This window comes from Trichechus manatus, unplaced genomic scaffold (assembly GCF_000243295.1).
Source record: "Trichechus manatus latirostris isolate Lorelei unplaced genomic scaffold, TriManLat1.0 scaffold00046, whole genome shotgun sequence".
Lineage (NCBI taxonomy): Eukaryota > Metazoa > Chordata > Mammalia > Sirenia > Trichechidae > Trichechus > Trichechus manatus.
Window position 1 is genome coordinate 16,648,110 of NW_004443982.1, and position 27,021 is coordinate 16,675,130.

A 27,021-nucleotide genomic window follows, 5' to 3' on the forward strand; every position below is an offset into this window, starting at 1 on the left:
AATTGTTGTGAAGGTTAAATGAGATAATGTACATAAAGCTCTTAGAAAGTCCCTAACATTAATGTCATCAATCAAGGTTAGCTATATTTAGCATTAAAAGACATTCTTTTCTGAACATGGTGAGCTTCTGGGGAGCTGAGAATGTTATATATCTTGATCTGGGTGCTAGTAATACGAGTGTGTTCAGTTTGTGAAAATTCATCAAAGAAAATTGCTTATGATATGAGCACTTTCTGTATGTTTGTTACACTTCAGTGAAAACAAGGATATTCCCTTCCCTCAGTGACAAGAGCTTGCAATCTGGTACTCAGGAAAGCACACAATTGTTTATGGAAACAAGGTTTTTTAAATATTAACATATACAAAAATGACTATTCAGAGGCAAGCAGGTGTCTTAAGAATGCAAGGAAATCAAAAGCCTTTTGTATAATTTTACAAACCAAATAAACATTAAGTAAGAAAATATGACACAACTAGAATCCTTGCTAACCTGCACACGGGATTTTAGTCACCTGTTTATCAACCACCCTCAGGAGAAGTCTAAGAAAAAGAATTCAGTGACACAAAATATACCTTTTAAGAATTAATATACAATAATTGACATACATATTTTATAACAGTTTTATTGAGATATAATTCACATACTGGATACTATACTCATTTAAAATATACAATTCAGTGGCTTTTAGTATATTAACAGAGTTGCACAATCATCTCCACAATTGATTTTAGAACATTCTCATCATTCTCAAAAAGAAACCTTGCCCCCATTAGCAGCCACTCTCCATTTCCTCCCAACACCACCCTCCAGCCCCCAGTCTCTGACAACCACTTGGACATTTCATATAAATGAACTGGCTTCTTTCACTTAGCATAATGTTCTTGAGGTTCATTCACATTGTAGCATGTATCAGTACTTCAGTATAGCCAAATAACACTCAGTTGTATAGACAGACCACATTTTATTTATCCATTCATCAGTTAATGGACATTTGGGCTGTTTCCACCTTTTGGCTATTACGAGTAATGCTTCTTTGAACATTTGAGTACAAACTTTTGCGTCAACATATATTTTTATTTCTCAAGAGTAGAATTGCTGAGTCATGACATACATATTTGACATACAATAAATAGCACATATTTAGCTTACAATTTGATAAGTTTTGAGATGTTTATACACATGTGAAAACAATATCACAATCATGACCATGAACATACCCATCACCCTCCAAAAAAATCCTCATGTCCCTTTGTTCCTCTCTTTTGCCCCTCCCTGGCCCCAGCCTGCCCTCAGGCAACCACTGATGTGATTCCTGTTACTATGGAGGAGTTCGCATTTTCTAGAATATAAATGGACTCACAGAGTCTCTTTCTTTTTCTTCCATCACTCATCTGTCAGTTTGTCATAGTGTGGTGGCTTGCATGTTGCCATGATACTGGAAGCTATGCCACCGGTATTTCAGACACCAGCAGGGTCACCCATGGTGGACAGATTTCAGCAGAGCTTCCAGACTAAGGCAGACTTGGAAGAAGGACCTGGCAATCTACTTCTTAAAAAACTGGCCAGTGAAAGCTTTAACTTTATGAATAGCAGTGGAATACTGTCTGATATACTGCCAGAAGATGAGCCCCTCAGGTTGGAAGGCACTCAAAACACAACTGGAGAAGAACTGCCTACTCAGAGTAAAGTTGACCTTAATGATATAGATGGAGTAAAGCTTTCTGGACCTTCATTTGCTGATGTCGCACTACCCAAAATGAGAAGAAACAGCTGCAAATATCCATTAATAATCAGAACATGGAACGTACGAAGTATGAATCAAGGAAAATTGGAAATCGTCAAAAATGAAATGGAACACATAAACATCGACATCCTAGGCATTACTGAGATGAAATGGACTGGTATTGACCATTTTGAATCAGACAGCCATATGGTCTACTCTGCCGGGAATGACAACTTGAAGAGGAATGGTTTTGCATTCATAGTCAAAAAGAACATTTCAAGATCTATCTTGAAGTACAATAATGTCAGTGATAGGATAATATCCATACCCCTACAAGGAAGACCAGATAATATGACTATTATTCAAATTTATGAACCAACCACTAATGCCAAAGATGAAAAAATTGAAGACATTTACCTACTTCTGCAGTTTGAAAACGATCATACATGCAATTAAGGTGCATTGATAATTGTTGTTGTTGTTGTTAGGTGCCGTTGAGTGGGTTCCGACTCATAGTGACCCTATGTACCACAAAAGGAAACACTGCCCGGTCCTGCGCCATGCTCACAATCGTTGTAATGCTTGAGCTCATTGTTGCTGCCACTTTGTCAATCCATCTCGTTGAGGGTCTTCCTCTTTTCTGCTGACCCTGTACTTTACCAAGCATGATGTCCTTCTCCAGGGACCAATTCCTCCTGACAACATGTACAAAGTATGTAAGACATAGTTTCGCCATCCTTGCCTCTAAGGAGCATTCTGGTTGTACTTCTTCCAAGACAGGCTTGTTCGTTCTTTTGGCAGTCCATGGTATATTCAATATTCTTCGCCAACATCACAATTCAAAGGCATCAACTCTTCTTCAGTCTTCGTTATTCGTTGTCCACCTTTCGCACGCATATGAGTCGATTGAAAATACCATGGCTTCGGTCAGGCGCACGTTAGTCTTCATGTTGACATCTTTGCTTTTCAACACTTTGAAGAGGTCTCTTGCGGCAGATTTGCCCAACGCAATGCGTCTTTTGATTTCTTGACTGCTGCTTCCATGGGTGGTGATTGTGGATCCAAGTAAAATGAAATCCTTGACAACTTCAATCTTTTCTCCATTTATCTTTTTTTTTTTCATGTTAGTCTCTCATACAAAAATTTATATGTACGTTGTTATGTGACCCTAATTGCTCTCCCTATACTGTGACAACACACTCCTCCTTTCCACCCCTGATTCCCCATGTCCATTCAACCAGCTCCTAACCCCCTCTGCCTTCTCATCTCACCTCTGGACAGAAGCTGCCCATTTAGTCTCATGTACCTACCTGAGCTAAGAAGCACACTCTTCACGAGTATCATTTTATGTCCCACAGTCCAGTCTAATCTTTGTCTGAAGAGTTGGCCTCAGGAATTGTTTTAGTTCTGGGTTGACAGAGAGTCCAGGGACCATGCCTTCTGGGGTCCCTGCAGTCTCAGTTGGACCATTAATTCTGGTCTTTTTACTAGAATTTGAGTTCTGCATCCCACCCTTCCCCCACTCCATTAGGGACTCTCTGTTGTGTTCCCTGTCAGGGCGGTCATTGGTGGTAGCCGGGCACCATCTAGTTCTTCTGGTCTAAGGCTGATGAAGTCTCTGGTTTATGTGGCCCTTTCTGTCTCTTGGGCTAATACTTTCCTTGTGTCTTTGGTGTTCTTCATTCTCCTTTACTCCAAGTGGCTGGGACCAATTAATGCATCTTAGATGGCAGCTTGTGAGCTTTTAAGACCCCAGACACCACTCACCAAAGTAGGATACAGAACATTTTCTTAAGAAACTTTGTTATGCCAATTGACCTAGATGTCCCCTGAAACCCCAGATCCCCGCCCCTGCTACTCTGTCCCTTGAAGTGTTTGATTGTATTCAGGAAACTTCTTAGCTTTGGTTTAGTCTCGTTGTGTTGACTTCCCCTGTATTGTGTGTTGTCCTTCCCTTCACCTAAGATAATACTTGTCTACAATCTAGTTACTGAATAACCCTCACCCTCTCTCCCCACCCTCATAACCATCAAAGAATGTTTTCTTCTGTGTTTAAACCTTTTCTTGAGTTCTTATAATAGTGGTCGTATACAATATTTGTCCTTCTGTGACTGATTAAATTCACTCAGCATAATGTCCTCCAGATTCCTCCATGTTATAAGATGTTTCACGGCTTCATTGTTGTTCCTTATCTTTGCATAGTATTCCATTGTGTGAATATACCATAATCTGTTTATCCATTCGTCCATTGATGGGCATCTAGGTTGTTTCCATCTTTTTGCTAGTGTGAACAGTGCTGCAATGAACATGGGTGTGCATATATGTATTCGTGTGACGGCTCTTATTTCTCTAGGATATATTCCAAGGAGCAGGATTGCTGGATCATATGGTACTTCTATTTCTAGCTTTTTTTTAAAATTTTTTTAAAATTGTTATTTAGGCGAAGGTTTACAGAACAAATAGTTTCTCATTAAACAGTCAGTACACATATTGTTTTATGACATTGGTTAACAACCCCACAATATATCAACATGCTCCCTTCTCGGCCTTGGAGGACCTTTTTTTATTTGGTGAAAATATACATAGGCAAAGATACACCATTTCAAAAATTTCTACATATACAATTAAGTGAGGTCGATTACTTTCTTCAAGATGTGCTGCTATTCTACTTTAGATGAAGGTTTACAGAACAAAATAGTTTCTCATTAAACAGTTAGTACACATATTGTCTTATGACAATGGTTAAGAAGCCCACTACATGTCAACACTGTCCTTACTCAACCTTGGGTTCCTTATCACCAGCTTTCCTGTCCCCTTCTGCCTCCTTTTATTTTAAAAGTTTTATTGAGATTTAGCATACATACTGTAAAGAATACAAATCTTAAGTTTGATGAATTTTTTTTATTATTTATACATACATGTAACCACCATCCAGATCAAGACAAAGAACATTCCAAAAAGCTTTCTAATGTCCCTTCCAAGTCAATACCTGCCTCCCTGTAATTACTCTATTGATTAGTTTTATCTCTTCTTGAACTTCATATTAATGGAATAAACAACATGTACTTGTTTGTATGTCTAAGCAATTCACGTGCATTACTGCATGAAGCAGTAGTTTGTTTTCTTTTATTGATGTGTAGTATTCCATTGCGTGAATATACCACAATTTATTTATCCATTGTCCTCTTGATGAACATTTGGGTTGCTTCTGGTTTGAGGCTATTGTGAATAAAGCTGCCCTGGATATTCTTGTAGAAGTCTTTGGCGAACACATGCACTCAATTTTGGGTTGTTATATACCTAGAAGGGAGTCATTGGGTGGCACAAATGTTAAGCCCTGGGCTGTGAATGGAAAGGTTGGCAGTTGGAGTCCATCCAGAGGTGCCTTGGAAAAAAGTCCAGTGATCTACTTCAGAAAGGTCACAGCCATTGGAAACCCTGTGGAGCTCAGTTCTACTCTGACACACGAGGTCACCATTAGTTGGAATCAACTTGGCAGCAACTGGTTGCTACTGTCATTATATACCTAGGAAGACCATATTATAAATCCTTTCTGAAAGCTCTTCGTATCTACATTTAAACATTGTTGATGATTAATTTTATATATTCAATTGCCTTTCCAATTCCCACGGTGTCACCCTGGCTACCAGCAAACAGAGGATGCAATTCTTGGCCTCCTTTTCTGCTCTCCCAAGGACAGTCACTTCTTCTATTCCAAGGTCAACAGGAATCAAGGTGGCTGGCAGCAGGAAGGCTCTTGCACATGCCCCAGAGCTCCCCTGGAGAGATTTTGAATGAGGTCCTGGTTATGTTTTTTCCTGAGTGACGGTGGTGATTGCAGGGGAGCCTCAGAGTATGCCAAAAGGAAAAGCAGAACTGTTTTCCTCAGGAGAAAAAAGGGAATATTTTATTTTCTTCAACTGAACTAGTTATGTAGAAACACCGAATTGGGCAAAAAGCAAGAAACCATCAAGACAATTGCCTCCTCTTTCTAGGGAGAGCACCTTGTCAAGGTAGGCAGATGGACTTGAGGGACTTTGTCCTCATGGTTATGACTATTCTTCTATTTGAAGATATAAAAAATACCCACAGCTGGTTCTCCAGTTGCTGGGCCCACTTCCTACTCTACCACCCCTTTATTCATCAGGCACTGGGCAGGAGACAGTACTGAATTAGGATAAATGTCCCTGCTATAGCCAGTAACTTCCATAATAATTTTACCTTCTTATGGAAAAGCTGCAAGCTGTTTGCCTAGAGGCAACAGATGTGGCTGATTGACTGATCTCACTTCCTTGCCTGTCTAGATTAATTTTAATACATATATAGTTGTTTTGAACTTTAAATAGTTCTCCCCCAAATATCATGGGACTCTCTGGGAAATGGCACATTTATCCTCATTGCTTGGCCCCTGCCTGGGAGGTTATTAATGACCCTTTCTCTCTTTGCTACGAAATTCTTTGGGGGTTAGTCTCTACTAGGCTGCCAGTTTGAAGGGCAGGGGGTGGGGGTGGACTGTGAATGGGCTTGGAAGAGATGTGGCAGCTCACCCTTGGGCTTTCCTGGTGGAATTATTACACATTATCTAGAACTTCATTTTTAGGAGACTAAAGAAATATGTGGAGTCCCCAGTAGTGCAAACGGTTAAAGCACTCCACTGCTAACCAAAAGGTTGGTTTCAGTCCACCCAGAGGCAGCTCGGAAGAAAGGCCTGGCAATTTACTTCCGAAAAATCAGCTATTGAAAACCCTACGGAGCACAGTTCTACTTCCACACACATAGGGTTGCCAAGACACAGAATCAATTCCTCTGCAACTGATTTAAGGAGAGATGCAGGATTAAGGCAGTGTTGGGGTTGGGATGGAAATAACTCACTACCAGCCTTCAGACAGACAGTTCAGACCCGTCACTGTGTTTCATGTGTGGTCTGGAAATCAAGGATTCAGATTGTGGCCACTCCAAAAAAGTGCCCTGGCCTCTAGAATTCTCTCCCTACATGGCCTGAAAACTTCCTCAAAACTGCTTATGACGAAAAGCTACTAGTGGCACGGACATGTGATCTGAGAAGGTGCTATGTAAAAGGAATTTTTTAAAAATCCTGTTTTCTCATTGATTAATATTATGATTTCAGAGCCATCATGACTTGATTTTGGGTAGATTTTCCATTGACAGTGATGCCTAATACTTTAGTTTTATGTTTATTTCTACTGTTTTAATCACGACCATCAATCCCAGAAAAATTGTTACATTGAGGAATCCCTGTTTTGAAAGTTTAAGAAACTTCCTGCAATTAATTTTTTTGAAGTTAAAATTTCAACAAGGTTAAAGATGGCCTAGCCTTGTGCCTCCTTTTGTAGCCAGGTCCCCTACCTCCAAAGCACCCCCTCCAGAAAAAGATATTCCCAATTCTTGTACTCTGAATCAAAGTGAGCATTTGGAAGATTAATAATTAAAGGAAAGAAAAAAAACAGTTGCCGTTGACTCCAACTCATGGCAACCCCATGTGTGTCAGGGTAGAACTGTGCTCCCTAGAGTTTACAATGGCTGATTTTAAGAAGTAGATTGCCAGGTCTTTCTTCTGAGGCACCTCTGGTTTCACTCAAACCTCCAACCTTTTGGTTAGCAGCCAGGCGTGTTAACTGTTTGCACCACCGAGGGACTCCTGGAAGATTAATAAACAGTGCTTACTCCCGAAGATTTATTCCTATGCCTGATACGAAATGATACTTTTAGGGAGAATATTGTGATAAACTCCATTCATCATTGGAAGCCTCATTTTATTTATTTTTTTATTATTGGATTTTAGATGAAGGTTTACAGAACCATCCTCCCATTAAACAATTAGTACAGACATTGTTTTGTGCATTGGTTACCAACTCCATGACATGTCAACACTCTCCCCTTCTGGACCTTGGGTTCCCTATTAGCAGCTTTCCTGTCCCCTCCTGCCTTCTAGTCCTTGCCCCTGGGCTGGTGTGCCCCTTCAGTGTCATTTTGTTTTACGGGCTTGTCTAATCTTTGGCTGAAGGATGAACTTCAGGAATGACTTCATTGCTGAGCTAAAAGGGTGTCCGGGGGCCATACTCTTGGGGTTTCTCCAGTCTCTGTCAGACCAGTAAGTCTGGTCCTTTTTTTGTTGTTGTGAGTTAGAATTTTGTTCTACATTTTTCTCCAGCTCTGTTGGGGACCCGCTATTGTGATCCCTGTCAGAGCAGTCAGTGGTGGTAGCCAGGTACCATACAGTTGTGCTGGACTCAGTCTGGTGGAAGCTGTGGTAGTTGTGGTCCATCAGTCATTTGGACTAATATTTTCCTTGTGTCTTTGGTTTTCTTCATTCTCCTTGCTCCAGACAGGGTGAGACCAGTGGAGTATCTTAGATGGCCGCTCACAAGCTTTTAAGACCCCAGATGCTACTCACCAAAGTAGAATGTAGAACATTTTCTTTATAAATTATGTTATGGCAACTGAGCTAGATGTTCCCTGACACCATGGTCCCCACAGCCCTCAGCCCAGTAATTCGGTCCCTTGGGGAGTCTGGATGTGGCTATGGAGTGGAAGCCTCATTTCAGTTGATACAAAAACGATGGTATTATTATCCCCCTTCCCTATTTTTGTTCCTATGGGAGTATGCTTTCCTTCTAACAGTGAAGGCATAAAGAAGCTAGAATCAGGAAGACAAACACCGGAGAATCCTCAAACTGGGTCACCATTTCCTGTATAACATGGATCTTACAGTGTACAGATTTGTTTGGAAGGAGTCAAGTTAAGAATAAAAATTGCTGGGAAGATTGAAATTCTTAATTTACATCAATTTCATGGAGTAAGAGTTATTCTGGGGCATAACAGCCAGGCTCTGGACTCCCTGTCTCTCCCTTGTAAGAAGGAATGACATACACCTGTGCAGAGAAGGGCCAAAATTTCTTTTGAAATGAAATGCTATTGTTTCAAGTAACTGGGTGTATACCGAATCACTTGCAATGATTTATCTCCAAGTGGATCAGCCAGTCTACATTTACTTATTGATCACCCTCTGTGTAATGGTAGGGAGCCCTGGTGATGCAGTGGTTAGTGTTTGACTGCTAACTGAAAGGTCGGTGGTTCGAACCTACCTGCTGTCTACGGGAGAAAAGTGTGGCAGTCGGCTTCCATAAAGATGACAGCCTTGGAAACCCATAGGGCAGTTTTACTCTGTACTATAGGATCACTATTAGTCGGAATTGAGGCAACGGCACACAATAATTATGGACAGGCATGCACGTCCCATATCCAAAAACTGAGTGGAGCTTGCTTCTTGAGCAAGAAGATAGAGCATCACACACACCTTCTCCTAATTCAGTTCTATTTGAATCTTGGTTAAAGTGACTTTGGGACCATGGAGAATTTAACATATCGGATTTAAAAATAGAATCCCTGCTTGCCCATTTTCATTTTAAAAAAAGGGAAGGAAAAAAAAAACCAGAAAAGCCTATGCAGATTGAATCCATGGAACCACATTTCTGGGAGACAGAGAGGTGTGGAAGAAGGAGAGGTGCCCTCCCCCGACAGTGCCCTCTTCCAAATGTTCAGTCACTTCCCTTCTCCCACAGCAACCCCCTGCTGTTTGCTTTATGACTTAATGAATGCATAAGGCCATTATATTTATCGCCTTTGGAGGTTTGAGCTATCCATGTGGCTTCCTCCCCTGGAGGAATTTCACAGATAAATTATTGCATACAATTACATAAAATAAATTTAAACTGAATAGGCTGAGTAGCAGGCAGACTAGTCATTCTGAGTGTTCTACCGAGTTAATCCCTGGTGAAGAGGAAAATTGCTGCATGTAAATGTGATCTTGCTGCTGTCTAAACCAGCTGATAAATGATACCATCTGCTGGAAAGGAATTGTCAATGCCCTCGCCAGTCCCCCAACCCGCTTACAAGAATGGTCATTCTCCATTCATTATGTACTAGCTTTCATGTGCAAGGCGGGTGTTGGGCTGGGCTGGGGGAGCTGTCACCCCTCCCCAGTGGCTCTGACTTACTCTATAAACCTGATTCTCCAGGTGACCAAACAGCTCATATTTTTAGGACACTAATCATACTTTGGGCTCAGTCTGTGACCTAAATCAATGTTCTCAAACTTGGCTGCACATCAGAATCATCTGGGGGAGCTTTTAACGATCCCAATGTCTAGCCTAGCTTTCAACTCTCAAATGAAAAAACTAAACCGGTTGCCGTCAAGCTGATTCTGACTCAGGGCGATCCCATGTGTGTGGAGACTCTGGGTAACCATTTGTACCGTCCAGGGACTCTTTCAACTCCCAGGTAATTTCAAAGTACAGCCAAGTTTGAGAACCAGTGGCCTAAAACAGTACAGGTAGTCCCGACTTACGACATATTTGAGTTACGAAGAACTGCACTTAGGACTGTTTTTCTTTTGTGCATGTGTGCATCTTATCATATGAATGTATTAAAAATATAGCTGTACATTTATATGTAAAGTTTCCAACCTCCAAAGATTGGATTTACAAAGATACTAATAATAAAAAGGCAATAATAATGAAAACTTTAAAAAAAAAAAAGTATTCAACTTATGTCAGAACCGACTTACGAGGAAGTCGTCCTAAGTCAGGGACTACCTACTTCTCAAATTGTTGTGACTATGAATCCCCTGGGTGTTTTATTAAAAACTTTGGGGGTTTTGTTAAAATGCAGAATCAGATTCAATAGGTGGGGTGGGGTCTGAGCTTCAGCTTGTGTAACGAAATCCCAAATGAAACCCATGCAGCTGGTTCTCAGACCACATAGTAGGTAGTTCTGATTCTCCTCATCAGCATCATAATCTAACTAAATGATTTTCAGACATTTTTTCTAAACCTCTGAAACTCTTTCTTCAAACCCAATCTCAAAGGAAGGCCCCATATATACAACAGGTAGAACTGAGGTGGTTCCGAGGGTGAAGAGACTGTCCACGAAGCTAACCATTACTTAACACTGTTCATGTACACACCATGAATATTATTATGCCTTCTGCTTGAAGTTGATTCTCTTTTGCAAGGAAATATCTGTAACTAGAGATTAAATGAATTTCTGGAAGTTTATTCAGGGTCCTAATTTGGGGGAGGTTTTCAGCCTTATTTATATAACCATAAATGGCTGGTTTCCACATACTAACAGCCACTTATGGCCACACTGCCCAGCCCAAAGCCTCTGGTACAAATCTGACCTTGGCCTACTTTTAAATTAACACAGATGAAATGTCAGAGCCTGATTCCCAGGCTCATAAACTAATTCAAACGGTTAAAGTTCAACTGTTTAAAGTAACACACCAATGTCACCTGGTTTCATTTCTTTCTAGCTCTTATCACTAACTAGTCTACCTTTTTTTGAAACTTTATTTTGTTGTTGTTGAGAACATACACAGCAAAACATACACCAATTTAATTTCTACATACACAATTTAGTGACACGGATTACTTTCTTTGAGTTCTGCAGCCATTCTCACCCTCCTTTTCTGAGTTGTTCCTTCCTCATTAACATAAACTCACTGTCCCCTAAGGTTCCTATCTAATCTTCCGAGTTGCTGTTGTCAATTTGATTCCATATAGGCAGTTCTTAAAAGAGCATAATGCTCAAGGCAGACCTTTTTTACTAGTTAAGCTAAACTATTATTTGGTTTTAAGATGACTTCAGGGGATATTTTTGGTTTAAGGGTTAAAGATTATCTCAGGGCAACAGTTTCAGAGGTTCATCCACTCTCCATGGCTCCAGAAAGTCGAGAGTCCATAAGAATTTGGAATTCTGTTCTGCATTTTCCCCCTTTTGATCAGGATTCAGCTATGAAATCTTTGATCAAACTAACCTACTTATTCATTCGCATATTTATTATCTTCCTACTCCCATGGAAATATAACTTCTACAAGGGCAAGAGTCTGCTCTGCCTTGTCACCACTGTAGCCTTGCACTCAGAACAGTATCTGACACACAGTGGGTGTTCAATATCTGTGGAACGAGTACATGAAGATAGTCCACCAAAATTCCTGTTTCTGTTAATCCAAAACAGACTGATCTAGACCTTGCCTGAGTTTGATGTCCATGTCAGCTTCATCATTATCATCACTTTGGGTTTCTATTCTCCTTTCAGCCCAGTGTTTGTTGGCAGCTGAATTGTGCAGATCTGCCGAGGAGCCCTGGTTGCGCAGTGGTTAAGATAATTGGCTGCTAACGAAAAGGTCAGTGGTTTGAAACCACCAGCAGCTCCATGGGAGAAAGATGTGGCAGTCTGCTTCCGTAGAGATTTACAGCCTTGGAAACCCTACGGGGTTGCTATGAATTGAAATCAACTCAATAGCAGTGGGTTTACTTTAGGAGTCCTAGAGGCACAGTGGTTAAGAGTTCGACTGATAACCAAAAGGTCGGCAGTTCGAATCCACTAGCCACTCCTTGGAAACCCTATGGGGCAGTTCTACTCTGTCCTATAGGGTCGCAATGAGTCGGAATCCACTCGACGGCAATGGATGGGCAGGAGCTCAAAAGTGTGAACTGGGTATTTGAAGATGGCAGTCACTAGCATACAGATAGTAACTGAAGCAACAGGGATAGAAGAGCAGAAGAGCATGGAGAAGACAAGGTAGGTTAGAGCTCTCATGAACTCAATATTTAAAAAAGAAAATGGCTTCACTTTCCCTCAACACCCTGCACACACATACACACACCTCAAAACCAGACTATCACAAATCCTTTCAAACATAACATGATTTCTAGACCCTTACTATTCTGAAGAGTGCTCTGGACATTTATCAGTTTATCATGTCCTTTTGCTACCAAAGAAATTAAAAATAAATATAAACCCCGCTGCTCCATTTTTTTGTATTAACCACAATTTAAAGGAATGAATCCTCTGAAGTTAATGGAATAAGGCACAAAATCAAATGCCAAGTCATTTAATTTCTCGAACATCTTATCAGGAGGTGTGTGGTAGTGCAGAACTGAGAATTACTAGATTTTTCCAAAGAGAATACCAAAAACAAAAACCAACCAACCAAACCTGTTGCTGTCGAGTTGATTCTGACTCATAGTGACTCTATAGGACAGAGCAGAACTGCCCCATAGGGTTTCCAAGGAGTGGCTTGGTGGATTCGAACTGCCGACTTTTTGGTTAGCAGCCATAGCTCTTAACCACTGCAGCACCAGGGCTCCGAAAGAAGAATAACCCCCCCAAAAAACCAAACCCGTTGCCATCTAGTCGATTCTGACTCATAGCGACCCTAACGGACAGAGTAGAACTGTCCCATAGGGTTTCCAAGGAGTGCCTGGTGGATTTGAACTGCAGACCTTTTGGTTAGCAGCTGTAGCTCTTAACCACTATGTTACCACGGTTTCCAAAAGGAGACTAGACATCCAGAAATGAGCAAATCTTCCCAGGTAATGGAAAAACACCTTTTACATTTTTGAAAACTTGCTGCATTTGATGTTACTGACCATCAGGAATTCTAAGTCCTAAAAAGAAATATTTGAGGGAGGTGATGCCAAAAATGCTTTGGCTAGTCATGAAAGAAATGGAAAACAGTAAGACTAATGAGAGTGGAGTGTAAAGTTACTTGTAAAACGGTCCTGTTTCCTAGTTTAGTTGCTAATCTGTTAACTCTGTGTGCCATACAAGATCCAAAGGGAAGCAAATCAAATACAGTCGTGGTAGGCAGCCTCTAAGATGGCCCCCAATGATCCCAGCCTGGTAGTCACGCTCTTGTGTAATCCCCTCCCCTTGTGCATGGACCTGACTTACTGACCCACTTTTAAGAAATAGAATATTACAGAAGTGATGGCAGGTTGCTTCCAAGGTCAGGTTATAGACCGTGGCTTTGGTCTTAGGTGCTCTTTTGGATTACTCATCCTGGGCCAAGCCAGCTTGTCAAGTCATGAGGCAGCCCTGTGGACAGGCCCATGTGGCGAGGGAAAAAAATAACTGAATGAGTTTGGAAGCTGATTCCCCTCCCCAAGTTTGAGCCTTCAGATGAGACCACAGCCCTCACCAATACCTTGACTGCCTCCTCATGCGATACCTTGAGCCAGAGGCATCTAGTTTAGCCACATACAGAAACTGTGATAATAAATGCTTCTGATTTTAAACTGCTAAGTGCTAGGGTAATTTGCTGTAAATTGATAGATAACTAATACAGTTGTATTCATAGAAGATATTATAGAGGCCTTTTTACAATCAATTGCACTAACCTGAATTACTCCTGTAGAAAGACTAGTAGTTTGCACTATCTGCTATATACGTGGAAAGGAATCAACTTCGCTTCAAGACAGGTATTTTCTTATTCTTCACATGTCATGTGGTGTAAATCCAGCAGGTCTCTGATTAATCTTTTTTTAAAATTCTCTCTCTCCCTGGAAACACCATGTAATAGGTCAAACCTTCTGTGCATCCATTATCTAGTACTGTTTGTTGCAGAGAGCTACCAAGGCTAGGTGGTGTTCATTTATCTGTCCTTGGATCATTTTAGTGTTTATTAATATATTTTTACATGTTGTAGGTTCTAGCAGAATACAAAGGCCACCACTTTTCCTCCCCCAAGAAACAAAAATCTAGAATTCTGACTATAAGCCAAGGTGAGAATCCAAACTAGATCATACCAATACTACTCAAGACACGTAGAGCTATTTATTTTCAGAGGATTGGGAGAAATTCTGACACACCCATGAGATAAAAATAGTGATACATCAACTGGAAAAGAAGACATGAGACAAAACAGCAATGTCAGAGAATTCTGGAGATAAAACTGCAAATAGGACTCAGGAGCAACTGAAATAAACTAAGAAATTGTATGTACATAAGACCAGTTCAGCTCTGTCACACAGTTTAACTACTTGTAGTTAGTTCATTTGTTATCCATAATGTAACTTGAGAACCTACAAAGTGCTTAGTTCTGTGCCAGTCATTGCAGGGATGCAAAGGCAGTATTGACATCGTCCTTACCCTCAAGAACACTACTAAAAGATCTTATCAATTGTGAGGGAAATTACTCACACATGAAACAATTAGAGACCTAGAAGGCAACATGTAATGCAGTGCAAATAAAATATACGTGCTGGCAACATGGCAAACTGGGAGAAAAAAATGGAACCACACACAGTAAGCAGAACTTCAAATACTGGATAAAAATAGGTTTAAGAATGAAATATACATCTAAAGACATAAAGTTGAACCTCCAAGAAACCAAGAAGAAACTTACAGCTAGAGACACAGGCTCATGAGTTGTGTGCCATCAATGACATGGGGAGGGTGAGGCAGTGGGATCTTCGATCTAGTATACTCCACAATGTGCAGTGGTTAAGCACTCGGCTGCTAACCAAAAGATCGGCAGTTTGACTCCACCAGCCGCTCCACGAGAGAAAGATGTGGCAGTCTGATTCTATAAAGATTTACAGCCGTGGAAACCCTGTGGGGCAGTTCTACTCTGTCCTATAAGGTCGCTATGAGTCAGAATTGTTGGACTTTTTAATACTCCCCAATGCTTTCGGGTTAAGGGGTCAGGAGACAGCCTTGGGCCCACACTGAGTAATAATCTGGATCTGAGAAACCTATATAAGTCCAGTGAATGGCGGAGTAGAAAAAACCCTATAGAAATAACAAACCACGTACAGGGGTAGATTCTATATACTAGCTATGTTGTACAGGATTCCCAAGTTAATATCAAAATTGGTTCTGGACCAGCAAAACTCCTGGGGTGTCTGGCTAAACAAATGTAAAACCTTACTGTAGGGACAATTCCATAACCCAGATTGCATGGTACTATCACAGAAAAACCAAATCCCAATCTAAATGCAATATGGTATCCTAGATTGGATCTTGGAACAGAAAAAAAGACATTAGAGGAAAAGCTGCTGAAATTCCCTTGAAGTCTGGAGTTTAGCTGAAAAGTAATGTACCAATGTTGGTTGTGCAAATGTACGAGGGTAAGATGTTACCATTATGGGAGACTGGTGGGAAATTTCTGTACTATCTTTGCAACTTTTCTAGAAATCTAAAATTATTCCAAAATAATTTTATTAAAAAAAAACTTCACTGAAGAGAAGAAGTTCACTTACAAAAATTAAAAACACGAGAAAGCAAACCATGAGTGGCAGTCAGCAAACAAACACACCACACGAGACGATTAGCACCCAAAAACTTTAGAGATTAGAATATCTGAAAGGAAGGATCAAAATAGTTGGGAATTATTAGACAGGATGAGAAGTCACAGTGAAAGAAAAGGCCACTATAAAAAATCAACGTTTTAAAAAAGAAAATGGAAAATTGCTTAGTGAAAATTAAAACAACAAATTCGACAAATTTGAGGAGAACTGGAAGACAGAGCTGATGAAGTTATCCAGGATGCTCTACAAGAAATAAAGACATGGAAAAAATGAAAGACTCTAAAGAGACATAGAAGGTAGTACTAGAAAGTCCATCATATATTGAAGAGGAGCATCAAAGGAAAAGAGAAAATTTTATAGGCAACCAGGGAGAAACAACATTACTAGGGAGATTCCCAGAAAGAACAATTAAACTTATCGTCAGTAATAATACAAGGCCAGAAATACCTTTAGCTACCAATCTAGGAGTCGTCCCTGGGTGGTACAAATGGTTAATGTGCTGGGCTGCTAAACAAAAGGTTGGAGGTTCGAGTCTACCCAGAGGCACCTCTAAATAAATGCCTGATGATCTACTTATGAAAAACCAGCCACTGAAAACCCTGTGCAGCGCAGTTCTATTCTGACACACATGGAAACGCCATGAGTCAGAATCGATTTGATGGCAAATAGCTTTATTGGGGGCAATAGTGGTTCAGAGGTAGAATTCTCCCCTTCCATGCAAGAGGCCTGTGTTTGATTCCTGTCCAACGCACCTCGTGTGCAGCCACCATCCGTCTGTCAGTGGAGGTTTGCATGTTGCTATCCGGAGCCCTAGTGGCACAGTGGTTAAGCGTTTGGCTGCTAGGCCGCTAACCGAAAGGTAAGCAGTTTGAACCCACTAGCCGCTCTGTGGGAGAAAGATGTGGCAGTCTGCTTCCATAAAGATTCACCGCCTTGGAAACCCTATGAGGCAGTTCTCCTCTGTCCTATAGGGTCACTGTGAGTTGGAATCGACTTGACAGCAATGTTTTTTTTTTTTAAATGATGCTAAACAGGTTTCAGTGGAGCTTCCAGACTATGACGGACTAGGAGGAAAGGCCTGGTGATCTACTTCCAAAAATGAGCCAATGAAAATGCTACGGATCACAATGGTCCAATCATGGGGATGGCACAGGACTGGGCAGCGTTTTGTTCCATTGTGCATGCAGTCACCAGGAGTCGAGGGCCAACTCGACGGCAGCCAACAGCACATAGATTTCTTACTTGCCAAATTTTACCAATAATAAATGCATACTTCACAAAAAAAGTGAACCCTGGGTGGGGCTCTATTCAGAATTTTACAGAAAAGTCTCATTTTAGATAAAGAATAGAACTTTAAAAATGGAAAAGTTTTGAGCTACATTATGTTTCCATAGAAGAGCTCTCCTTAATTTTCTAAAAACATTGGCCTTTTGAAAAGGGAACATCTGAAGGTTTGGGGCAGCGCCCTTTGTAAGCCTTTCAGGGTTTAACCCATGCAGAGTTCAGGCTGATAAAGGCATACAGTTAAACTAATTACAGGTTGTTCTACAGAGAAGAGGTAGCCTTTTAGATCCACTTCTTTGGAAAAAGATCAATTCATGCTTTTACTAGGATTTTTTTTTAAAGGGATGACTCATTAAAAAATAATAATAAAAAAAAGATTGCAGATAATACATACTGCACCTATTGCTAAAATGCTCTTTCAATCAAGGATAAGGATTCCATACTTTAGTACAGATTGAGGCACTGGGACGACTAAATTGTAAAATGTCATCTCCTCTCTAGACTGAAGTTATTCAATTCAATCCAGGTAAGAGGGAAGAGAATATTATGATTAAAAATGAGGAAGGAAAAAAATAGATGTTCATTTCCTTTTTTATAAAACCCAGACTTAAAAAAAAAAAAAAAGTTCTGCTGAACTCTTTGTATTTATTTCATGGATGTTAGGTCAGAGGCCTGAAATAAAATGGAGGCTGTATTTCTGCAGCCAACATTATATTCTGTATGGGATAAATGATTCAAGTCCCTGAAATATCCACAATAAAATAATCGGACTCCTCAGCATTTACCCTGCCAAATGCTATTTTGGTGGAGTAAAGGTGGGAGCAAGTGAAGAGTGGTGTGTCAGTGTGTACAGTGGTCCACTTCAAGTCCCCTGTGGAACAAGCTGGAAAGAGATATGTTTTTTAAAATGTACATAATAAGCAAAGAACAAAACCAGAACACAGCAGTTTTTAATGGCTCTATTTATTAATACATATATCACAAATGTTCACAATATCAATGCATTCTTGTTGGCATGCTAGACAGAGGCATTATTTTTAAGTTCTTTTCAAAATATTTTGTTTTGTTTCCCCCTCATACTCATATTTAACTTGATCTGATAAGGTCCTCGATGTCTGTAATGTCAATGCAAGAAAAAAAATACGGAAAGAAGAAATAAAATAACACAATAGCAATTAACTGGGGAAAAAACAAAAGTAATATTATTGCCTTCACAGGAAGGAACAGCACAGCTTTATAACAGGATTATACAGGTTTCAACTGAGAGGCAAAGGGGCATTAAACTGTCTATACCTACCCAGGCATGTAACAATAATGAGCCAGGAGGCCACCTAAAGCTCAACCACAATTTCCTTCATGTATGACACATGCTTTTTTCTCCTCATGGACAATAACCAATGTATTTCTTTCCATGACCTGGGCAGTCTGAAGAAGGTAGTAAAGAGCCTTAGTAAAGGAAAAAACCAAACCAAACGAGATTAAGTCAAAAGAACAGATATCTATTGTCTGCTTATCTACATAAAGGTGTGTGGCATTTATTGATCATGGTGAAAGGCAAATAGGAGCCTCCCACATTACATGCAGGGCCCAACAGGGCCAGTGATGGTGTGATAACCGGTCACCTACGATGAACTGCAGTTGGACCAAGTACAGATGGAGGAGCTGGCACGCACAGAGCCTTGGGGGTGAGGGGTGGGGTCCACTAAGGACTATCTGCAGGGGGACCTGGCTACACTCTGGCACAACGGGGCTTCACAAAATGGAACACTACACATGATGCAGGCTGAAAGGTGGAGCAGAGACTGTGTAGGGGTGTTGGTTGCACACTGGGGGTGGGGTGGGGTGGGGGTAGGAGCAGGGGTGTGCGGGCGTAGGAGTATTATGTACTGTGCTCTAACATTCTTTGGAAGTCTTTCAAAGATAGCTGCAGTTCTTTTATAAACAGGCCTCTTATTCCGTCGTTCTTGAAAGACTAAGAAAGAAATTAAAACATGTGAGTGACTCACCATTAATACGGTCTTAGAAAAAGGTAACAAGCTACAGAGAGCATTTACACATTTTATACAATAGCAGTGGTCATACTTCCTCCCCAGCACCAAAGAAACGAGATTCTGGTGTGTGGGCAATGTGCCCATTTAAAGGGTAGTATATACCTCACAGGAGTCCCTGGGTGGCGCAAATGGTTAAGCACTGGACTACTAACCAAAAAGTTGGTGGTTCAAACCCAACAAGAAGTGCCTCGGAAGTAAGGCCTGGCAATCTGCTTCTGAAAGGTCACAGCCTTGAAAACCCTATGGAGCAGTTCTACTCTGCACACATGGGTTGACGTGAGTCAGAATTGACTCAACGGCAACTAACAACAACAACAAAATATACCTCACAGAGAAAATCCAGAAATTAAACCCTCCCCACTGCCACTCACCTTCTCCTTACACCATCTCATACTGATTGGCCGTGATGAACCGGGACAGACAGCAGGCCAGGAGCATGCCAATCAACTGTTGCCAGGAAGAAAAACATGAGAATGTCAAGTCATTAAACTACACTCTTCTTTGACCCCCAGAAGTAATTTTTAACAACCGAAGGTTTCTGTATGTGAATGGAGAAAAAGAGCTCTAGAGAAAAAGATCAGACCTGATTTCGGCTGGGGGAGCTAAGATTTAGGGAGCAGAACTTTTGGTGTAGTGCAAACTGGAGGCTTCAGAACTGGCCATGGAGCTCCACCCTGCCATTGAAAAACAGCTTTGGACGCTTAAGTAGTACTAAAGTTGACTCCTATATTATGACAGTAATTTAAAAAAATAAGTAACAAAAAATTACTGGATATTAACTAAAAGGCCAAGATTTAATTCAAAGCTATAAGCACATGTGTTCTAAAGATTTCTCAACATAATATGATGCCCCACCCTTCCCTGGCTAACAGCATATTACTTCTTGCCTTGAGACAAGACATTATCCTTGACCAGTTAAGTTTGCCATTTTATGTAAGAAAGTCATGGCTTATGAGAGGTAGAAGAGGAAAAGGGGAACTAGTGCTTTCATTAGTTTCTCTTTGTCTCCAAACCACGTAGATATTTTACAATACACAGGGCCCACTTCCTAGTTTTTCAGGGGACCCAGATCAACCAGTAACAGAACACCTCCATTTCCTCAGAAGACTCCAGTCTTCTGCCTTTGTGCCCTGACTTAACCAGTGGCATAGGTGAATCTGATAAAGCAGTTGTGACACTATCAAGACACTCAAGTGAACCTTGTTCTGCTCATTGGAAACTAAAGCTCTCATTTATGAATCTGGAGGATCAGTATTCTTTGAGCAGGAGCCCAGTTGGGCACTTGAGCCTAGAAGCCTGCAGCTTCTCTTGGACAATGTAGTCCCTTTCTCCTTATGCAATTGGGCGTGTTTTATTAGATCAGAAGTGGGAATGACCTTTAGAGATAAGCTGGTATAGTGTCTCTCCAAATGTGGTTCCAGGACCAGCAGCATCAGCCATCACCTGGTACCGTTTTAGAAATGCAAATTATCAGGACCTCACCCAGACTCCTTGAATCCAAAACAATGGGGTGGGGCCCAGCAATTTGTGTTTTAACAGAATTGAGCCCTTGTTTATATGGTAATTCTTCAGTGTTCTCCCAGTGAGAGAACCACTCATCTTGTTCACCTAGTTACCTTTATCTTACAGATGAAATATCTGAGGTCATTCTGGGTCCACTGCTGGTTAGGGCAAGACCTGAACTCCGTTCTCCTGGCTCTTGGCCCATTAGCTTCCAGTCCACTCGGCTATCTTTCTTGATGAAATTCCTGATTCTTACCTTCCTTTTAAAAATTAAAACTGTGCTGTGAACTATGCAAACTATAACCTCTTAGGTAAGGAAAAATAATCACCTTATTGAACTCATCATACCAAGGCCAAAGGAACCATGGCTGTATCTCGAGAATACTGTGCCAAATGAGAAACAAAAATACCTCCCACCAATGATGCTAGGACTTGGATCCTTGAACTTGTCCCCTTTTTACTAGAACTGCCATTTTCCAGGACCAAAATGACATGAGAACATACTTAATACTCTCAAAACCAGATTTCTGGTAAAAAAAAAAAAAAAAGTATTAGAAGTATATAATACATTCAGGTATATCACGTTATTTAATCCTCACCACATTCCCGTGCAATATTATGATCCAAATTTTCCAGATAAAGCGAGTTTAGGAGAAGTTAAAGAACTTCCCTCAAACCACACAAGTAACCCGCACAGAGCTTAAGGTTAGAAACTCTTCCACTAGCCAGCTGCAGCCCCTTGCCCCAGCCCATCCCCACCATGGGCCTAGACCATTTTGCTTTCTAGGATAATCCTTCTGTCACACACCACTCAGATTCCTTCCTACCTTAGAATTGTAACCTTCAGGATGAGGGTTTTGAGTGGGCATCTTCTTATTTGCTTTTCAAGTTCCTACACTCTCCTTTCTTTGTAAGGCTTATCACTTTGGTTTTTTCTCATTCACCTCAGATGTTTTAAGCACTTAAAACAGTCACCATTCCACTTCATGGTCTGCAATGCTCCTATATCTAGTGAGGGAAAATATGCCTGTCTCCACGGCCAAGCCATGAGTCACACAGCCAGACAATTCCTTAGAACACTATATATTACCCATTAACCTGTTGCCATCGAGTCTATTTCAACTCATAGCGACCCTATAGGACAAAGTAGAACTGCCCCATAGGGTTTCCAAGGAGCAGCTGGTGGATTCGAACTGTCAACCTTTTGGGTGGCAGTTGAGTTCTTAACCACTGAGCACCAGGGCTCCACAGAACACTACATATATATATATATATGTATCTAAATTCTCTGCTTTCAAGGAAACAGAATGTTCTTTGTTTTGCTACATCATTCTTAAATACTGTACATGCTAACTTTCTCACAGAAACAATAACTTTAAAAAATACAGGTAAAAGAAAAAAGCTATTTGCTTTTAAACTTATATTTTGTATTTCTAAGACATAACATACCTGCTTTTGTTTACTCATGGGAGAAGACAGTTTTTTTAAATTATTTTTTAGACATCTAGTAAGAAATTGGAAACCCTGGTGGCATAGTGGTTAAGAGTTCGGCTGCTAACCAAAAGGTCAGCAGTTTGAATCCACCAGGCGCTCCTTGGAAACCCTATGGGGCAGTCCTACTCTGTCCTATTGGGTCACTATGAGTCAGAATCAACTTGACGGCAATGGGTAGTAAGAAGTTTGTTTTCCTAAAAAATATTCTAAAGTGAAGTACATGCAAGCTACATGAAAACAGTATTTTATATAAATTGGCTTTTATTTTAGATAATTCTAGTGCAAGAAAAATGAGGATTTGGGATATGGCAGATGTTTTGAATTATTCACAGGGTTACTGATCTCAAGTTTGCTATCAAATTCTTCTCCATATTTGAGAGAGAACTTTGAGCTCTCATTTTCATACATACCAAGTTAAGGGAAAGGGTGGAACCACGCCATACTTAATACAAATTATTACCAGATTATGACTAGTTACATACTTGGAAAGTCTGTTCTGCTTAAAATGAAGGTGTCTTCCTCAATCTTTATCAGGACACATCACTTGCCTGCCAAGAAACCCAATTAATCTGTAGACAGGAAAATCCAGTCTTATTTAGATTAAACCTTCTTTAGGTTAAATAAGGAGCCCTGGTGGCACAGTGATTAAGTGCTAGGCTGCTGACTGAAAGGTTGGCAGTTTGAACCCACCATTCACTCAGGAGAAAAGATCTGTTGATCTGCTTCAGTAATGATTACATCCTTGAAAACCCTATGAAGCAGTTCTACTCTGTCCTATAGGGTCGTTATGCATTGGAATCGACCCCACGACATCGGGTTTAGGTTAAATATATGCAAAACCATCTTAAAGAACAGGGGTGTGCTCTGTGGGATTCCAGAGCGGAGCTTTAGAAGCACACTGCTGATGTGTACTAAGGTCGCAATACCTGAAATATTTTGACAAAGTTCTACTTTAAAACCAGGAGGGAGATAAGATGAGGAAAACTTGTCTCTTTTGCTGGAAACCCCTTAGGGATAGAGACCCCAGAACCACCACGCACTCTTCCTGTGTCTCATGAAATATCTAATCCCATACATCCCAGGGAGTTTTAGAGCAAATCATTTAAATTTAATTGATTATGTAGTACCTTGATAAGAACTAAACTTGCTGCAGAGTTTCTGTTTTGGGGTCCCATGGGGCCAAAGCCCCTCTCTCACTGCCCCAGAGGGCAACACAGCCAACCCAACAATCCCCAAGTCAGGGATTTCTTCAAGGTAGCATAGAGAGACTACTGCTCATAAAGCCAGATAACCAACTAGGGAAACAAGCTACTCTGAGCATAAATGACATCACAGGGATATGTGAGAGAGAAGTGGGGAGGGGTACCTATCAGAGTCCTCATGACTTGAAGAATGGTCCACTTGACTTGGCTCCCCTCTCTAATGAAAATAGGATCCTCTCCTCAAAATTCACAACAACTCCTCCCTCCCTCCTCCTCTCCCCTACCCACGGCCATACGGGAATAGTCTTAAATGATAAGAGTTTCCATCCTTGGGATTCCAGGCTCTTTGAGGCTCTCTTTTCCCCATGTACAGTCTTAGTATCATGTCCCTGTATGGTTCTAGGATAGTCATTAGGGGAGACTTCAGTAATAGTCCTTCCTCCAGGGGGATACTCCTCCCCAGACACCAAACACAAAGTCTGCCCTTTCTGTGCTAATGACCTACATGTGCTAAGTCAACTGGATTTTCAAGGCTGTCAAGTGCATCCTGCACACTTGCATCAGTCACAAGATTCATGATCCTCAAAAATGCCCCACCCCGCCCACCATGGCAGTGATGCTCCTGAAGTGTTATTACTGAAATACTGTAGCTACTGGAATAAAGTTCACAGCAGTAATTGCTTTCGGAATGTCTCTGGAGACTTGGTTAATTGGCATTGTTTGTGATACCACTCTGGCTTGTCTGTGTGCTAGCGTGCCGAGGGTTTAATTCACTTCATGAGCTGCTAAAAATGAAGCATGGGTAAAGAGAATTTTGAAACTGCAACAAGAAATACCCACTTGTGCTGGCTGACTCCACATGCTCTTGTGAGATGAAAATATCACACAGGTTTTTATAGCTGCTGGGGAAGATATATAGGGTCTCTATGAGTCAGAACTGACTGAAAGGCAACAGGTTTGGGTTTTTTGGCTGGGGTGGGGGGGGACTTTTCTATTTATCTAAGGCTAAGCCCTTTACTCGCAAAATCCAACTACCAGGCTAATGTTGAATACCTTGATTGTTACACAGGTATGGTCATTTTGATAATTTATTAAGTGGTGAATATATATAATTTATGCACTTTTCTGTATATGCTATATTTCAATTAAAAAGTTTTAAAAACAAACTTGATGAAATGAAAGTACATATATGTTACTAAGCAGGAGGGATGGAAGGGCAGAAAAAAAATAATTATAGTCTGAGACAGCCAATGTAGAATTCAGGCAGGTAAAATCAGAGCTGTGGGAACATTACTGTGATAATATTAATTGGACATTATTTGAAAAACAATCTGTTGATCTGAAAAAAAAATTCTGAATTAAACATAAGTAAAGATTTTATTTGGTTGTTAAATACACATGTCCATCCTTCCACCCATAGAAATATTACAGCAATAATACATAATATGGCTGGGAGATCAGAGGTCTGTGGGACAGTATACTACCTGGTGGGATGGGCTAAATTTTAGATTTAGCTTAATCTTATTCCATCCTTAAGTATTTGTGGCTCACTTAATTTGCATAATTACCTCTCCCATTGTTTTTTTAAAGGCTGAGCGGAGATAAAGGGAAATAAAATTCAATACATAAAAATTCAATTTCCTCTTAAGAAAGACAATAGTCAAACCTTGAGATTAAAATAAGGACCACAAAATGAAGTTTGCTGAATTTAGGCTTTCTTTAAAATTAAGAGAGTGCACGCATAATCCACAGGAACTAAGCAAGAACAAAAAAGGGATAGATAGGTCAACGAGGAAAAAAGCCTGTCCCAAATCCAGATCCGTCGTTTCATGTTTTGAGTTGTTTATGCTCCAATTAAGCCAGCACTTTGCTCAGTTAACCTCCATTTGACCTACAGAAGAAACCAGTTGTTTTTCTAGAGCTAGTCATTAGCTAAACTGCAACTGATATTCCCTTGATAGCAAAACTTCATTTAAGTTGAAAAAGGAAAATCAATAAACAGATGACCTGAGGACTAATGAACAAGGCGCTCTGACCCCATCTATCAGCCTTTCCCAAGGCACAGGGCAGCAGGCCGAGAGTCTGGAAACCAGGGAGAGAAAGGAGAGCAGGAGACAGGAAAAAGGACAGACCAGGTGACACCCAATTATACAAGATACCTGGGAGAATGCAATTCCAAAAGCCACTCCAGCGATGATTCCCATGTTAGTCTCCATGAAACTGGTCACCAGATCATAACAACCCTGGAAACAGAGAGATGGTTTCTGAGACATGTTTTACCCAGGCCAGACTGAGCTGTGTTCACGTACAAAGCTCCCACATGTTGTTATTGTTGTTAACTAAAGTTAAGTTGGCCCTTGACTCATGGCGAGGAACAAAATGGAACAAAATGCTACCTGGTCCTGTGTCATCCCCATGATCAGCTGCAGACTGGACCATTACAATCCATACCATAAGCAGATCATGAGGCCTTTCATCCTAGCCCACCTTAGTCTGGAAGCTCCGCTGAGACCTGTTCAGCATCATAGCAACACACAAGCCCCCAATGACATATGGGTGGTGGGTGAGCACTAGGTACACTGGCTGGGAACCAAACCTGGGTCTCCCACATGGAAGATGAGAATTCTACCACTGAACCACCAATGTTCCTACTAACCAGCTGCTGTTGAGTAGATTCCAACCTTACTTCAGCAATTGCAATTTCAATTGACTAGGAACTTACCAGCATTCTTTTAAAACTTAACAAAAATGAAAAATTCCAAACATACGAAAAAGTATACAGAGTAGTACAAAAAATTCCACGTGACCCTTCCCCTAACATTACTATTAACATATAGCCAATCTTGTTTCACTGAACATCTTGATTCCCATCTCTCTGCTGTATTATTTTAAGGCAAATCCCAGATATATCATTTCACGGAGAAGTATTAAATTTAGCAAGAAATCTGTAAGATCTATAAGGAAAACACTATAGAAGTACAAAAGTAGATTTGAACAGATGAAAAGGCAGGCATTCCACGGCCTTCACTAGGTAGACTCAGCATCATAAACATAGTTTCCAGAATTTTAACAACAAATCACAAAATCTTGGATAAAAAAAGAAAAATCATCTGGTTGGAGGGAGGTGTTTGAACTCCTAGAGTTTATGGAGTCTTAGGGTTCTCCATAAGAAGAGTATTAAAATTTTTTTTAAATAGGAAAAACCTATGTTCTAGAATCACCTTTTCCACAAACTTGCTATGTGACCTAGAGCAAGTCACTTCCCCTTTCCAGATGTAACATAATCTGAAATCTCTAAATGTCCATGATTAAAACCAATAATTATCACCAATTTCAATGTTAGTTTAAAACTGAAATAGAGTTAATTGGCATTCTTAAAAATGAATGACCTTAGTTGGAGTTCAATAATGTGGCTAAACATGTTTTTTTGTTGTTGTTATTCTGGATTATAATTTACCAACCTAGTTCAGCTAGGAAACACCAAATTCTGTGCAACACACATAATGCAAATGTAAAGGCTGAATCTGCCTGTTAAGTGCCTGACATTTAGGTCAAACAGCAGGATTGCACATGGGTGTGTTCCCATTCCCAAGCCAAATCAATCTAGAGGCCTGAACTGACTTATTCAGTCTAGGAAGACTTGGT

General features: G+C 40.6%; 1 protein-coding gene across 1 annotated transcript in view; it reads right to left on the minus strand.

Annotated features, from left to right (window-relative positions):
• Positions 1-18,074: 18,074 nt before the first annotated feature.
• Positions 18,075-27,021, minus strand: part of TSPAN7 (tetraspanin 7) — a 131,579-nt gene continuing 122,632 nt past the window's right edge. Inside the window, exons 6-8 of the mRNA XM_004376936.1 lie at positions 25,536-25,619; positions 19,549-19,624; positions 18,075-19,098 (exon numbers count right to left, since the gene is read on the minus strand). Of these exons, the coding sequence (XP_004376993.1) occupies positions 19,556-19,624; positions 25,536-25,619 (153 nt within the window). The 3' untranslated portion in view covers positions 18,075-19,098; positions 19,549-19,555. The remainder of the gene's footprint in view (positions 19,099-19,548; positions 19,625-25,535; positions 25,620-27,021) is intronic.